The sequence below is a fragment of the Merops nubicus genome, unplaced genomic scaffold (genome assembly GCF_000691845.1).
Source record: "Merops nubicus isolate BGI_N331 unplaced genomic scaffold, ASM69184v1 scaffold5372, whole genome shotgun sequence".
In the NCBI taxonomy this organism is placed as follows: domain Eukaryota; kingdom Metazoa; phylum Chordata; class Aves; order Coraciiformes; family Meropidae; genus Merops; species Merops nubicus.
Genome location: NW_008594142.1, coordinates 13955 through 31035, shown reverse-complemented (window position 1 = coordinate 31035; position 17081 = coordinate 13955). Strand labels below are relative to the sequence as shown.

General features: G+C 44.3%; 1 protein-coding gene across 1 annotated transcript in view; it reads left to right on the top strand.

The window, feature by feature from the left end:
- PRKCQ (protein kinase C, theta) overlaps positions 1-14885 on the top strand; it is a gene marked incomplete at its 5' end in the record, with an annotated part of 32715 nt that extends 17830 nt beyond the window's left edge. The window contains 5 exons of the mRNA XM_008935643.1: positions 1988-2050; positions 6091-6229; positions 10172-10360; positions 13108-13236; positions 14564-14885. Of these exons, the coding sequence (XP_008933891.1) occupies positions 1988-2050; positions 6091-6229; positions 10172-10360; positions 13108-13236; positions 14564-14719 (676 nt within the window). The remainder of the gene's footprint in view (positions 1-1987; positions 2051-6090; positions 6230-10171; positions 10361-13107; positions 13237-14563) is intronic.
- Between the last annotated feature and the right edge of the window lie 2196 nt (positions 14886-17081).

Here is a 17081-nt window from a genome sequence, read left to right as displayed (position 1 = left end):
GCGTGGATCATGCTTGTGCTGGAAGCAGAATCACTCGCTATCCCAGCTCCCTCCAAACTGCCCAAAACACAGACCAGACACACAGGTCACCACCCCAACTCAGTGATGCACTTGGAGCAAGTCACTTCCTCTCCCTGCCCTTTTTCCCCTCCCACAGAAGGCTTTTTAGAGCCCATCCACACAGTTGATTTCAGTCAGAAGTGACCTTGCTTTGCATTCTTGGTCAACCACGGAAGCTATTTCTATCTGGAAGCGTTGCAGATGCTGCTACACCCTTGTCAGCATTCCATCTGCCTGCAGGCTTCTCCTTCAGCCTGCCACCCAGAGACCTCCTTCGAGCCTGTGACCTAGCTCTCATATTTTCTGCTAACCTCAGCACAGTCCCACAAACTTTTTTTGAGGGCCAAGAGCTGAGCTGGATAGACACGGTCCCTTAGGCTGCCCTGCTTGTTGCATTAGTCCCCTTCCCAAGCCTGCAGACCCTCAAGCAGAGGACTTCAAAGGAACAGAATTCACAGAATGTTAGGGGATGGAAAAGACCTCAAAAGATCATGTAGTCCAACCAACCTCCCAGAGGAGGATCACCTAGAGTACATCACCCAGGAAATCACCAGCACATCACCATTCAGTCCAGCTGAGACCTTACCTCTGGAGGTGCCTCCACGGTCTATAAACAGCCCCAAGCATGCCTGAGATCTTATTTACATGGACATTTTAAAGTAACCCACAGGTGTCTGATGTGAATTACAGCAGCTTTGGGGTTGTTCTTTGTTGCTCAGCCCATAATTGGAGGCCTCAATGACAACATCATGGAGCCAACCTCCACCCCAGATTTACCACCATCAAAGAAACCTCACTTATGCCTTTTCAGTCATCTGTGAACCCAAATATCTTTGTCTTTACAATACTGGGTGGTTTGTAGCCAAGCTTCAGGACCTGCTTAAGCTGAGGATCCTACTCCAGTGATCAGAGGTGAAACTGTTGTTTGTTAGAAGTAATGGGATTTTTCCCTTTTCCCCTTTAAAGGTTCAGAGAGGGGGTGGAGGAAGAGACAAAACCTATCAAAAGTGCAAAAGATAAATTTAAACAAAAAATTAATGCACCAACAGAGAATTAAAAATTTATTTAGCTTTGATTAAAGTAAATAGAAAAATTAGAATAAATGAAAGGTGCTTTTAATCCTGCTGCAAGCAGAAAGTATTTTGAAAGTCAATACTGAAAACCCTACAGGAGTTAATTTTTATTTAATAATTAAAACAAAACAAAACAAAAAAGCCCAACCTCATTTAAATTAGTGTTTAATTTCATTACTTCTCCAAAAGCATTTGAAGGCTCAGAGTTAACATTGAGGACTGAGGGCTCAGAGCTGGAGGGATGGGTGATCCTGTGGTTACATTCTGCTGGGAGAGCACTTCCAACGTGCAACGATTCTTCAGCCTTATGCTGCCTCTTTGCAGCAGGATGGGATGTTCTCCTTTAGGCAGACGTGTTGAGAACAAAGATCTCAAACTCAAAAACGCCCCAGAGAAAGACCACCAAGCTGCCAGCTAGTTCACATCTTGGATAAAACATCAAGAGCAAGTCATTTTTTGCTTCACAGCTGATTTTTTGCTTCACAGCTGATCTGGAGACGTCCTTGAGCATTGAGGGACATGTCCTCAGAGTTAGCTGCATATCAAAAACCCATGCAGCTGCATATCAAAAAAAATGTGGCTTCCAGATCCCTGAAGATGAGGAGGCTCCGAATCACTGCTAGTTCATAAAGTGATTTCAGTGGGAGCTGGGCTGCTAGATATGTCCATACTTTGGGGTTTCTCACAGTTACCTGTAAAACCCCACTACTCCCAGCCTTCTGGAGACACTCCAAGCCTTCTAGGAACTTAAAGAAGTTTTGGCTCCTGTGGAGTCAAAGTTTCCACCTTTTTGGGTCTAGAAGAAAGTGCCTGTTGGGAAGTATCCATTCTAACTTGTCCCTTCTGTCACTCAGGTTTTATGCTGCTGAAATCACATGTGGGCTCCAGTTCCTCCATTCCAAGGGCATAATCTACAGGTAATTTTACTCTTTAGTGGCTAGCATGTTAAACCTTTCCTGCTCTCCCTACAAGCACTGATGGTAACTGAGATACTGTTACTTGGATGTACTTTCTGGTATTGCATTTCCATGCAGATTTCCCTTTTCCAGTCTGGCTGTTTTGTTTTGAAGAGATAGAGTAGCAAAGGCAGGTTTGAGCCCACTTTGAGAATCCAGTTCTACTTCAGTTAATGTTATAACAAGCCCTTTGATGCGTTTACACTGAGTCATTCATACAGCACCCAGCACAGGCACCCAGTTTAAGCTTTTCATGTATGAACATATATAAGATCCATGAGAAATTTGGTGTATCCACTGGGCTGGTTACCCTGGGACAGTGGTGACAAGCTCAGCTCAAGTAACAGCAGCAGGCAGGCAGTAATATACCTTAATTTGGGGGTTATTAACAGGTCTGCTGTGCACAGCTCCATGGAGAGATGGGATTCATCTCATCTGCCATCATGAATCCAAGCTAGCTGCCCAAGCTCTTCTTGCAGTAAGCAGAGAGTGAGCTTTATTAGGTTCATCAAACCTGTGTTAGAGTGCATATCAGAAGTGCCCATTTCTACCAGTGAGCTCTACAGGGAGCTGGTGAGGACTGGGTAGGACACTGCAGGGAGCTGCACTCAGAGAGAAGATTCTTCTCCCAGAGTTACTGGTATGAACTTAGTCCATTATCATAGAATGGTTTCAAAGGGACCTTAAAGTTCATCTAGTTCCACCCCCCCTGCCATGGGCAGGGATACTTTCCACTAGATCAGGTTTCTCCAAGCCCCCTCCAGCCTGGCATCAACCTATCAGATCCCAAGGAGAAGAAGTCATTTACTACAAAACTGCCCATTCCACCTCCTGCTTGACTTTGCTAGGAGCTTCAAAGTTACACACAGGTTCTTTGATCTAATACACAAGGGTTGTGCTTCAGACACACAAAAAGACATAGACAAGATGGGAGCATGACAGGCTGCAGAAATTACACCATAGTTTGTTTTTTTTTTTTCCCATGGCTGAAACAAGGAACTGAATTTCTGCAGAGCTCCAGTCCAGCTCATCCTCATGGCAGAAGTTACTTACTACATTACAGCCTTCCATAAAAGCAGGAAGCAAATAGCTTGTCACAAATAAATGAGAAAGCTCACTAAAGCAGTGTTTGCTGAAACCAAAATGAGCTTGTTTCAATGTTTGTCATGCAGTGTGAACATTAGAACAAATGCTTAAAGTGAATGGCTTGTTTACAACCCACTCTCCCAATAAAACACAAGCTTTAATTCATATAAACTCACCTTATTATTCATTATCAGTGCTCATGTGGGAGCCATTTATAGTCTTTATTGACCAAAGATGGTGATTGTGTAAACATGAGATCAATATCGGTGGCATTAAGCTAAGATGCTCTCTACGGTCTCAGCAAGTTTCTGGCTCTAATTATTGTTCTGGGTGGCTGAAGGGAAACATTTTCTGAAGTGCCACCACTTAGCCATGTCTGTCATTTTTACTCAGATTTCTCAGAAAAGTTGATTAAAAATGTCTGCAGGACTTGATGAGTTTGTGGCAGGACTCTTAGTGCTGCCATTTAGTTTGTAATCCCTATTTTCACTTGGAATTGCTACGTCAGTGGTGTGTCAGGGTTTGGGACCCGTTTCCTCATGAAAGGAGAGAGATATTTAGAGTCTGGAGTCTCAGGAAATGTGGGAAATTTGGATATCTAGACATCAGGTAGCATGGTGATAGGAGGAAACAGCTCATTGCCAGGAGTCAGTGCAGCGTTGCTTTAGATATCAAGCTTTGAGAGAAAAGATTTAACCAGTTCTCCTCCTTTTTCCTTTTTTTTTATTGAAGAGAATGACACCAAGGTCAGCTGAGTATGCACAGCCATCAGTATCTCAGTCAGAGCTCACTAAGCAGTTAGGAAAGTGAATAAAACTCATTTTGGAAACTGGGATGGAGTCAGAATAATGTATCCAGCTGTTCTGTCTCCTGCACCTACGTTTAGAAACATTGCCTTCAATTTTAATGAATGAGCCAAGGCGTTTTTTGGCAGAAACTCCAATCCCTGGAGCCAATGAGTGTGAGACTCATCAAAATAATGAAAGAGAACTGTAGGTGATGGGGTTTTTGTTTGCCTTCAATCTACCAGATGAATAAAAGCAGTGCTGGCAGCCAGAGATTGAGCTCAATGGTGTAACTAAAATAAGTCATTCCAGCTGGAAAATGTGACAACAGGAGTGTCTGCCACTTGTAAGGCAAATGTCTAAGTGTTTTCTATATTTCTTTTTGATTGATGACTCCCACTTTTTCTTGGGCCATCTTCTAGCAGCAGTGAACCATTGCCCCATGACGACAATTCAGTTTGTAGACACTAAAAGGTCCCCCACCCTGATTGGGACCTGGCTGAAGGGAGACGAGGAGCTTTCCACAGAGGGAGGCAATTGTAGGGGATCATCTCAGGAGTATTGTGTATTAGAAATCATCTTCTTTCAGGGAGCCAAAGCTGCTTCTGCAAAAAAATACCACATTGTAAAAGAGTTGTCACCAGGAGAGTAGCTACAGAGCAACCTCGTGGTTAGGACTCTTGCCTGAGATGTGGAAAATGTGTGTAAGCTGTGAATCAGCAGAGGTTGGGAAAGACCAGTTCTGTCCTCAGCAGTGGCCACAGGCAGATGTGGCTGGGTGCTGTGGGAGCCCTGACGAGGAGCATGACTGATAGCACAGGACAGGCAGTACAGGAACACGGCTGCCCTGAGACCAGGCCACCCAAATTCTACCTGCCTCCCAGGTGAAGTGCAGCATCACTGCTCCAAACATCTCCCTGAGTCATCATTTAAGTGAAAAACAAAACTTTTGGTAAAATACAAAAAAAAATCATGTAAAAACCATGCCAACCTTCCTTTCTTTCAGTCTTTTTCTTTCTTTCTTTACATGCTTCTGCATTCAGAGGTAGTTCCCACGTGGGGACCTCTTTGTTCTCTGTCAATGACCATGATTCATCAGCTCACTTGCTTTTATTTCCTTCTCTGTGCTTTTTCTCTTTTTTTCTCTCTCTGGGCTCTTTGCTTCCCACAGTAGCTCAGAGCCTGAAACGACAGCTTGGCAGTTTTGTGTGAAGGGTTTTGTAAATCCCTGGGGCTCAGATAGTGCAGCCTAGACGTGAAATTGTGGTGGGTGTTCTGATGATGTCTGGGATTATTCTGACCCTCTGCAAGCCGTGTAGGGCTTGCGGGGCCTTACGTCTTCCAGCCCTGAGAGGAAGATCTGGAAAGAGCTTCAGAGAGAGTCCTGAGACGCTCACAGAAGGACAAAGTGAGCATTAGCTGGTCCCTTCTTGCTCACCTTCTCCAGGTTGTGTTAGGGCAGAAGCACCAGCTGGCACAAAGCCCTTTTAAGCTTCACTGCTCTGTGTCCTCAAAGGATGTAGCTTTTAGCAGAGCATAGAACCATAGAATGATATAAAGTTTTGGGTGGGAAAGGACCTTTAAAGGCCATCTTGTCCAACCCCTCTCTGAACTGAGAAGAGCATCTCAACTAGGTCAGGTTGCTCAGAGCCCCATCCAACCTGACCTGAAATGTTTCCAGGGATGGGGCATCAACCACCTCTCTGGGCAACCTGGGCCAGTGTTTCACCACTTTTACAAAAAAATTTCTTCCTTAGATTTAGTCTATATCTCCCCTCTTTTAGTTTAAGCTATTACTCCTCGTCCTATCAAAACAGGTCCTGCTAAAAGATATCTCGGGCAAAGTCTTCTTCAACAAATGAATCAGTGCTGGGACAGGAGGAATGAAGAAGAAAGATATTGATGTCCAAGAGAGCAGGTCCTCATTCAACCATATGTAGACCTGAAGGCACTATGTACAGGCAGACAGCAAGATATTGATGTCCAAGAGAGCAGTTCCTTGTTTAACCTTATGTAGACTTGAAGGCACTATGTAGAGGCAGACAGCAAGTTACTAAGTGTAACCTGCTAAAACAACTTGTGTGGCTCTGTAACACTTTAAAAGAGAGGTTTCCTTCTCTTCCTTCCCAGAGACTTGAAGCTAGACAACGTCCTCTTGGATAATGAGGGGCACATCAAAATTGCTGACTTTGGGATGTGCAAGGAGAACATGTTTGGAGATGCGAAGACGAGTACTTTCTGTGGGACTCCTGACTATATTGCTCCTGAGGTAGGTGTGGGCTCCAGGGAGGTCAGCAAGCTGCTGTGGGACAGAGGACATGTCCTAAGACATGACTATCAGTCAGTGGTGCAGGGTGCAAAGAGTAGTAACCTGCTTTTGAGCAATTCCAGGCTAGAAACTGGATTTCTCTTGGACTCAGAGCCCACGTTGCTCTCTGGCACTGAATATTTTTGTGGCTCATTCATTTTTTGTGCAAATGAGCCTGGGGACAAAGTGGTGCTTGGCTTAACCAAGAAACAGGATGCTTAATGGAAATCCAGTTTGGGCCATGGCAGAAGAAGCTCCAAGATGCAGGTCCTGCAATTCAGGGACAGAAACAGCACGAGGAATGGGAAGCAAGTTCCCTAGCTAGCTAACTGTTTTCATGGATGTACAGGCTCCTTGCTGGGTGGTAAGGAGCTATGGACACTTCTAAGGAATAATTTTCATCATCACTGAGGGAGAAAATAGAGAAATGTGGGAAAAAATGTCCACCTGGAGGTGAATCTCCCTTCCTCCTCATTGATTAACCATCTCTTAGAGAAGAGAGAATGAGTCCACAATAAAGCAGAGATTGGGGATCACCTTCCCTCTGGGATGTGCTCTCTGGGACACTGAATAGAGGCACACCCATAAGCTTGAAGGTCTGTCTAGATAAAAAAAACCAACCAATAGTTGATTGTAAAAGGCATGGAGATGCTTGGAAACAAAAACATGGGAGTGGTCATACATCCTCCCTCTAGAAGCCAGCAGTCAGAAGAGAGGTGTTGCTGCCTGGAGGACAGCTGGGACCTGACCTGCTAACTCCAGGCTGGAATGCCTCCTTCTCTGCTTGGGCTGTGCACGGTGCCAGGGCAGCTCTTGTCCCTGCATCAATCCATCCCTGGAGGACATGGCTCCACAAGGTGCCTTCTGGTGAAGGAGGCTCTAAAACTAGAGATGATGGAGTTGTATCAGGGCCAGGGTGTGCTTCAGTTAATAAGGGCAAGGCAGAGCTTCTATTAAGGTCCTGCTCCATCCCCTTGGCTCAGGGAAGCTGGGGTTTGCATGGAGATAGTCTCCAAGCTCCATGCAAAAACATTCCATCAGCTCCTCTTCTCCTGCAGTTGATATCTACAGATACTTGGTAGAGAAAGCCTGGCCTCCATGTGCCCATGAAATAAAACTGAGTGGCCACACACCAGACTCCAGCTTGCCCAGCATGAGATCCTTTGTCCTTCCCCTCATTTCTTTCCATTTTTTTTTCCTGTAAAGGTTTGAAAACAAACCAGTGAGAGACTCCAAGTCAGAAATACAATTTAATAAGGAAAAAAAAAATAAAATAAAAGCAATAATACAAAGGAAAACCACAGGCAGAGTCAGAATACAACCTGATACTCTGTAGTTAGGGTGGTGGTAGCAGGCCAGATGAAACAGTGGTCTCGTAGAAAAGATCTGGTAGCTCTTGTCCTCTGGAAATCCAGTGGGTAAGGCCCCCTGTGCTGTCCTGAACCCCAGTTTATATCCAGGTGGGAGCACTTGGCGCCGCCCCCTGGGTGGAGCATCTCACAATGGGTTGATATCAGCCTATGAGTCATGCAGTGGGTCTCGAACCTCTTTCCTTATCTGTTATAGCCTGGGGTGTGAGGTCTGTCCGGGGCAGCTGCTACCCATGATTTTCTTAACAGCCCATGAGCACTGACATAGAGAGTATAGAATACACAGTTTTGGTTCTACCCACATAAGGATAAACTGGTCCCAGCCCCTGTAACCATGACATTTCCCCAGACAGAAACTTGTGGGTCACACACACCCCACCACCCCACCACTAAACTTAGATATTTGGACTAGATCCTTGCAGAAAATAGAAAGTTCCCTAACCTGGTGACTTCACACAATGATAGATTTGACTATGTAGAGGTTTTGACTAATTAGGTGGCAAACTGGGGCCAAAGAAAACATTTTTCAGCTCAGAGAAGAACCTACAAGTCATCCATGCATCAAGTCTGACATCACCCTGACATCCATTTATTTACCTTTCAAGCTCCCATTCCTTGGTTTTAGTCTTTTCATGATGGATATGGGTACGTTCCAAATAGCTTTTAAAGCTTCTGGGTTTTTTTTTTCCCTTCACTATAATTCATTGATCTTTTACTGTGCACCGAGGGCTCAATTCTGGTCTAGGTTACACCACTGCTGACACAAGAGCTGGTCTCTTCAAATCAATTGGATTTGTATTGTCTGACAGCAAGTGTAAGTGTGCTCTGCCATCAAGCTGCAATTTTCTTTTATTCCTCTTCAATATGCTTTTATTTAAAACAACCCCTCAAAAAAATAAAAAAAAAGCTATTTTCTGATCCTGAAAAGAGCCAAGTGCTAATCCATTATCTGTGATTTTACTTCATAGAAAAAAAGACTAAAATAGCTCAGGGTTTTATTTCTGCACCATCATTTATTTTAGAGATTCAACGAATGCATATAAAACATTCAACCTCTAAAGTGAGAGCCCTGCCAGAGTTCATGGATCACCTCTCCTGGCAGAGGCAGGAGCACTGGATTTTTTGTCACAAATCTGATTTGTTACAGACCCAGCACCTTGGCTACAACCATGCAAATAAAGGAGCTATGGGTCAACAGGCAAGCAATTTTTTTATTTAAAAAAGATATTTAACAACCAAAAAAAAAAACCCTGAAATGAAATTGCAAAGCTAGTAAATCTTTTCTTTGACTGCTAGAAAACATTTCATTTCAATTTCCAGACTTTTTAATGCCTCAAAAGGTAAAACTCCATAAAAATGTGATAACCAAAGGAGACAAACAGAGGGTTGTATTTTAGAGCAGGCAGATATTTAGCAGAATGTCTAAAACGGGTCTAATTCTCTTCCTTGGCTATAAAAGGAGATAATGATAAGTGGTTCAGCTCTAGCTATTTCCATAACAGATATCTAAAGGCAGGTGAGATTAATTTTGCTTTCTCAGAGGGGAAGTTTGAGAACTTGATGATGTCTGGCCAAGTTTGTAGGGGGAAAAAAAATGACACATCCCTTTTTGGGAGACGTTAAACCTCCAACTGACCCCTTGTGGTCACTGAAAGTAGTCTTCACTTCGTAGATGACAGAAAAAGACACAAAGCAATAAACTGAGGACAAATTCCTCTACCTATAACGTGGCTGGTCTCAAGAGGACAGATTTGCCACGACTTTCACATGTTTTTCCAGGGGCAGATTTTTCTGGGATAGAGTCACACCATTTCTACTGACTGATAGCCCTAAAGTGCCCTTATAATGGGTAATACTGGTAAAATACAGCTTGTGTGAGTTAAATCAGTCCCAAAATGCTAAGGCTTAACCATTTGTCTTCTTGGACTTCACAAGCCTGATTAGAACCCTTGGAATAACTTGGAAAGCAGGCAAAAGATGGCTTGCCTCACTTTTTATGTTTGAGATCTCTCTGGTAGGCAAGGATTTGATCAAACAACTTAAGAGTGACATGAAATCTGTTACCTGTGGTGTGAAGGATTGTTTTGGCACCCGGGTGGGGTTCTGACTTGGAGCTCCTTGCACCACAGCCCTGCACCACTGGCAGGTACTCTGGCTCGTGCTGCAGGCAGGGACAAGCACCTCTCCTGTCCCACTCGGTGCAAAGCAGAGGTCATGGTCTGGCCATCCTTCTAAAGCTGAAATACTCATGTCAGACATTTTGCATCTGCCCTAGTCGTAGATTAGATGTTAGGAAGAAATTATTCACTGTGAGAGTGGTGAGACACTGGATCAGGTTGCCCAGAGAGGTTGTGGAAGTCTCCTCCCTGGAAACATTCCACAGCAAGTTGGATGGGGCTTTGAGCAGCCTGGTCTAGGGGAAAGTGTCCCTGGTGGGATCTGGGCACCATGTGACCACTCGCTCACCCCCCACCCCCCACACTGGAGGGAGAAAAATACAAAACCCCCTGTCTCCCTTTGTCTCCTTGGGCAGATATTGCTGGGGCAGAAGTACAACACCTCCGTTGACTGGTGGTCCTTTGGTGTCCTCCTGTATGAGATGCTCATTGGCCAGTCTCCTTTCCATGGCCAAGACGAAGAGGAACTTTTCCAGTCTATCCGTATGGACAACCCATTCTACCCTCGCTGGCTCGACAAGGATGCCAAGGACATCTTGGTGAAGGTAAGAGTTACCACACATCAAATGAAAGTCTTCTTGCCAGAACTGTCATCTTTGATTTATACATCTTCAGCTGTTGCTCAGAGAAATGAATTTACTCATAGGACCAGAGAGGGTCGCTTGGCTGTGGACCTCAAAGCTCACCTGACCTAAGCTGTAAGGCCATCTTTGTGTCTTCTTTCTCCTGAGTTGTGATGATGGTTCCTCACATGCAGTAGCTAGGATCAGATACCAGCAGAGATTAATTTCTTTGAAGAGCAATTCCTAAGGTGCAAGGCATGGTAAACCCAGGAAAAGATTTTCTGTTGGGCTTCAAACTAAGGGACTTAACTAAGTGACTTCCTTGATAATTATGGCTTTGAAGCAGTTCTTGTCCCTCAGAGGTATGAGGACAACCAGGGTAGATTGATTTGGTGTTCAGCCTGATTTTCAGTAGAGAATATTTTGCATCTTCACACACAAAGGGCAGGAAAACAAAGCCTGAGCTGTGTCCTGAAGTGGTGGAGCTACTCAACCAAGTAGTATCATGTCATCTGGATTTTTGGCCCTTTCAATCTCTTGCATAAGAATGCACAGAGTCTTTTCTGAGTGGAGCACTCTCCTGTGTCCCTCTAATGAGCATCCTCTTTGTCTTTTAGGCTCCTTTCCATCAATACACTAATTTTTTCATAGTCCCCTTCTCAACCCCATGCCATTTGGCATTGTAGCCTCCCTGGTTTGGGGGGCAAATTATTCAGGAGTTGAATGACAAAAATGCAATGAAGCCACAACTAGTCTAACAAGTTATCTCCTCTCAGCTGGGCTTTGAGATGATGCTGAACATGATCTAAGCTAAGACATTTTAACTCAAGATGAATCATGGTGCATAGAGCATGTACAGAGGCTTATACTGGCTCAGCTGATGTGAGTTAACATGTTCATCATGAGGTTTTGATCATATTTGACCTATAGTCCCTTGACTTTTGCATTTACAAAGTGGCAGGACAACATACACCATTCCACTGGAAAATAAAAAAAAAAAACAGAGAACAGGAGATTGTTTTAGCCTCTGTGCTGTGCATGGCAAAGTTTGGATGTTTAGATATCATTATAAAATGACAATAATGAAAGCAATGCAAAGCAGCTGTTCAGAGAGACATTCCCTAGCAGGCTGAGGTTTTGAATGTCTCTGTCTGGGACATCCACTGCCATCTTTCTGCACAAACAGCCTGTACTTTTGTCAAGATTAGAGGTAGTCATCATCTTTATATCAATCTATACCAATCAATAAACTTTTTTGCCTAGGAACTAAAAAAAAACCCAAACATTTTCTCCACTATGGACTATTCTCCTTGCCACTGACTCTGGATAATCACATATTCCACCCTGCTTAATGCCTGTGTTGTCAGCACAGAATGCAGCCTATGGAATGTACACTGCTGTGTCACCAGTTGTCTGTAGGACACATCACTTTTGATAAGGCTTTGCCCATAGTGTCCAACCAAACAATGCCTCAGGGTTTTTCAAACAGGCCCTCAACAGTTCATACATCAGATATTTTGCTGCCACTCTTATCTTGTGCTTGCTGTTAGGCAGATAGAGGAGCAAGAAACTTCTACCATGTGCATCCAAGTCCATTTTGAGATGACCTCCAACAGTAAAGTGTTTCTGAAAATTTGCCTTTACTCCTGAAGTAAGACATCCTGGCTGTATTCAGGTTACCTGCTATCAAATATCACCACTATTCCTCTCCATTTACTTTAGGGAGATTAGGATCTGGTGTTTCATGGACCAGCTGGCCTGGAGGCCCCCAGACATTTGGCTGCAGATGTAAAGATGGATTTTAAACTATTCACCCCCAGCATTACAGCAATACTTCAGCTCTATGTCCTGCTCACGAACGGTGAGAGGAGCTCTGAAGCATTTAGTGCTCCCAAAACTCTCCCCCAGAACACTTCAGCTGCTTCCAGAGCCAAATGGCTCCTGAATCACCATAAAAACAACTAGGAACTGTTACACTATGGTTACACTCAACTGAAGAGTGGGCTTAGACCTGCCTGTATCTGATGGGGAAAAGATATGCCCCCACTTCTAACTTCTCCCTGTCTTCAGCAGAATTGGTCCTCCACAGGACTTCTAACCTGCAGTATGCAACACAATCTATCTGAGTTGGGAGTCTTTTGACAAAGCAGATGGTTGTCAGCATCTGAGGTAGTCAGTGGAGAGAAGCAAACACTTCAGGTGTCTTTTATCTCATCTCTAAGTGTGTAGAAGAGGTCAGATGATTTACACCTACACTGGTTTTCTCTATTAATGATAAAGGGTCAAATACAGACACTCCAAGTGTCCAAAATCATAGGAAATGAATGTAATGCCACATAGGCTAGGCTAATGTTTTAAAAAATTATGCTTATATTGATAAAAAATGCTTTGATAAGAAGAAATTGCCCAGAGAAATGCTCACAAGTGCAATTCAGGTATTCCTCCTGTGTAGTTCTATATTGGCAAGCTCAGACACATGTTGGTGCTGCTGTAGCAAATTGTCCTCTCACCTGTAAAGAAACATGGCCAAGGTCTCTCAGTTTTGGCATGTTAGGCTGAGAATCTGAACTGCTTCCCCAGTTAGAGACTTAGCAGAGGTGTGAGAGTCTGTACATTCTCACCAACTGTGCTGGTATTTGAAGTCTGAGATCCTACCTGGTCAGACTGTTCTAATGAACACACTGTTATTGATGAAAGATTAAGTTATTTCTCTTTCTTCAATGCTCCAGCTTTTTGTGAGGGAACCTGAGAGGAGACTGGGAGCAAGAGGGAACATCCGCCAGCACGCCTTTTTCCGGGAGATAAACTGGGAAGCTTTGGAAGAAAGAAGGATGGAGCCTCCTTTCAAACCAAGAGTGGTGAGGATGCAGCTTCTTTCAGTTCCACCCATGTCATGTCTGTCTCTCCTGAGTCAGTCCTTCCCCAGATATTTAAACCCTCCAGCACATGCCAGAAATAAACCAACGCCAGGACCTACAGTAATGTTCTAAACCTACCTATTTAGGGGCACTGTCTAAAACCTTCAGACATGGGTCTTTCATGCCAGAGATCTCAAACCATGTTTAGATTTACAGAGTCACCAAATGAAGGCTTTCAAAACACCTTCAGACTTTCAGGGTCACTTTCTGGAGTTACTCTGCACATGCATGTTCTCTGTCTAGATGGAGGAACCTTGGCCTTGAGCAGTCAGAATGGGAAGTGTTAACTCTTTTTTAAAATGTTCAAATGCAGATTAAATTGTTCAGGGTCTGCCTGGTATGTTGTGCACGTCAGATGCAAGCAGCTGAAACCCTCTACAGCTTGGATCTACCACAGCCTCACTCCCTGTACAGTCAATGGGAAGATAATTAAGAGCTATGTACATTTATTGCCTGGGCTACCTGACCTGCTCCTCATGGCCACTACTTTCTGATGGCTATGAGCCCAGGTTTGGCATGCCCACACCTGAGAAACTGTAAACTGCTCATTACTTTCTCAGTTACCATAGGAAGGGTCTGGATGCCACTTAAAACACCTTCCCTTAACCACATAAGTGCAGCTCATTCTGTAGAGATTATCAGGTAGCCAGGTGGTCAACTAAGTCACGATCATCCTGACTATTAATAACAGCCCTATTAAACTATTCATAGCAGTAATATTTAATTTGACTAGTGCATCATACTTTCATTTTACAGTCCTTCAAAAATGTTATTTAACTGATGAGTCCAGTCTGGTGTGTTACAAACCTGGAACATCCCTGCCTGCTGAATTAATGGATCACACACTCAGTGCTTCCTATGTAATATTTATTCCCATTATTACTTCAATAGGATGGCAACGAGCAAGTGATTAGCACTGGTTGTTGGATGTTAAGAGCTCAGGCAAAACTTCACTGCAATTTGACTTGTTATTAGGCATCAAAAAATTGTGTTGATGTGGCACTTGGGGATGTGGTTTAATGGTCATGGTAGCGTTGGGTGATGGTTGGACTTGATGATCTTAGAGGTCTTTTCCAACCTTAATGATTCTATGATACAATGATTTGGGCTGGAGTAACTAATCATTGTGCAGAAGACCAAGGGCAGATGTGTTGTGGGTTCCCTGGCTGAGGTGAGCCCATAAGAAGCAGCCTCATAGGGCCAGTAGCACCACAATGAACATCTGAATATTAGTGGTTTGACACAGTTTTTTTTCTTTTCCTTAAAGAAATCTCCAAGTGACTGTAGCAACTTCGACAAGGAGTTCCTAAATGAAAAACCTAGACTGTCCTGTGCTGACAGAGCACTGATTAACAGCATGGACCAAAATATGTTCAGCAACTTTTCATTCATGAACCCTAAAATGGAGAAAATATTTTCCTGAGATCTGCCTGTCTGGTAATGGTTTGAGTAACACTTTGTCAGCTGAAGACTATGCATGGTTATTTTATTAAAAACCCACCAGAAAAATACCTCAGTGAAAGTTTGTACCATACCTGGAGGCTTCCAGCCTGTTCCAGTCCATAGCAGATGCCAGCCACTCTTCACTAATGATGACATTTCTTCGTGGTACCTTTTGGTCTCTCTTTCCTCAGTGTTCTTGAATTTGGAAGCATCTGACAGTGAGGAAGTGACAAAACCTGTTCCCCACTAATTGTGCACACAGTCAGTGGGTTTCTCTGTAAGAAAAAAACATATTTGAGCTTCTGGTGATGTCCGTGCCTTTGCTGCAATTCTCAGCCCACCTCCTTCTAAAGGACAAGTGGTTTGCTCAAGGCCTGAGGGCATCTGGGAAGACTTCAGGCTGGGTGCTTTGGTAATTTCCACTTGGACACGTGCAGAACTGTGCACGTGTGCACAGGAGTTCTGAAGAAGCAATTTTACTCCCTTCACACATTAAGAGATGTGTTCACAGGTGTTAGGACTGAATTTTGGCCAGCAGAAAGCCTGAGGAGCTCCTCTTCTAAAGCTTTAACTGTCTTCACACACGCCAGGATCAGAGCAAGATGTAGACTGGGTAAGGGTGGTCCTCTCCTTCACCTTGTGATATTTTGCCCTGTGTTCTATCCCTTCGCAGTCTGTGGAAATGCAGATGGGTTACAAAAAGTCTTTTCTGTGACCCTTTCATCTTCTAAATAAAGATGCACTGTTTTCTGAGGTTGGAGAGATGTGGAACCACCCAGTTACTGCGTGTTGCTGAGATACCAATTAAATACTGCGTCAAAATTAAGTCAAAGCCCAAACAGAGGATTCTGTAATATCTTAGACTTAGGAAGTCACCCAAGTTGGTGTTAAGCTCTAATCGAAGAGTATAGATTTGGAGTTTCATTGCATCACCCCCTCCAGTCCATGGAGAAGAGAAGCTCTAGGAGATGAGTCAACCCCAAATCAGATTCCCTTCAGAGGTGCCTTTCTGGCTTTGTTGGACCAAGCTGTCAACTTGGACCTCCCAAAAGGATGGATGCAGCTTTGCAGGCAGTGCTGGGACATCACTGGCAGTGACTGCAGGCACTGAATCCTGCAGGACCAAGAGCAGAAGCACCTAACATCAACAAAAAGAAAAGCAGAGCAACCTGAAAGAGGTTTCAGGCCAGTGACTCTCCTGAAGTCCTTGTTTGTGCTGTATGAAAGACAGGGGACATGTGTGCTCACAGTTTGTGCAGCTGGTCATCACGTCTGGTGAGAGTGGTTAACATGGATTTTTTTAATGCCAATGCTGTCTGTACAGTTTAATAAAATGTTGTGTACAATTGAAAAACGGGCCTTGAAGTGACTAAATGGGGACAAACCCCAGAGGTGCTTAGAAAAGACATTAAAATGACTCTGTGTCTTCTGGGGGATGTTCTCCAGGGAATTTCAACCCTAAACTACACGGGATTTGAACAACTTTAACTACTCCACAGATCGATATGTAAGACAAGGATTTGGTGCTGTGCAAAGGTATCCAAGAAGCAGGTAAAAGGTTCCTTTGCACCACCAGAAGGTGGCACAGCTGGAGATGGGGTCTGGTATCACAAAGGGCTTGCAGAGCCAGATGTGAAGTCGTTGCTACTAAAGGGTAATCCACTTGGATCAGCCAGGTCTTGGGAAGGCCTGAATCAGTCCACGTGCTATGGGTGGAGTCTGGGTGGATGCATCCAGACTAGAGATTGCAATCCTAAGCATCTGAAGCTGAGCAGCATCCCAGTCTGACTGACTCAGAGATGTTTTCTGCACAAGGGAGGGAGCGATGGTCAGTGCTTGACACCAACGCCAGGACACCCCAAGAGTGATCCAGACTAGAGATTGCAATCCTAAGCCTCTGAAGCTGAGCAGCATCCCACTCTGACTGACTCAGAGATGTTTTCTGAACAAGGGGGCAATGGTCAGTGCTTGACACCAATGCCAGGACACCCCAAGAGCATAGACTAGAGAAGGAGGATGCTGAATCACTTCTCATGGTTAAGTACCTGAAAAGCAACAGGGTTTAACACCTCTATGACCAAGGATTCAGAGACCAGGGCTCTCTGCACTCCAGGTGTGGTCCTGTAGAGCTAAAGCAGCCAAACCTGAGTGACTTGTAAAGGAGCACGTTTGAGTCACTGCTAGAGCAGACACAGTGTTTGGCTTACTGTGAGGCTTCTGCTGGAAACCACAAGAAGTGCCTGCTTCTCTCTGCAAGGTGTCTTCAGCTTAAAACCCAACGGAACCCACAGAGGGGAGTGGGGGGAGGGAGACGGGGAGAGGGGGGGAGGAGCCACCAGGAG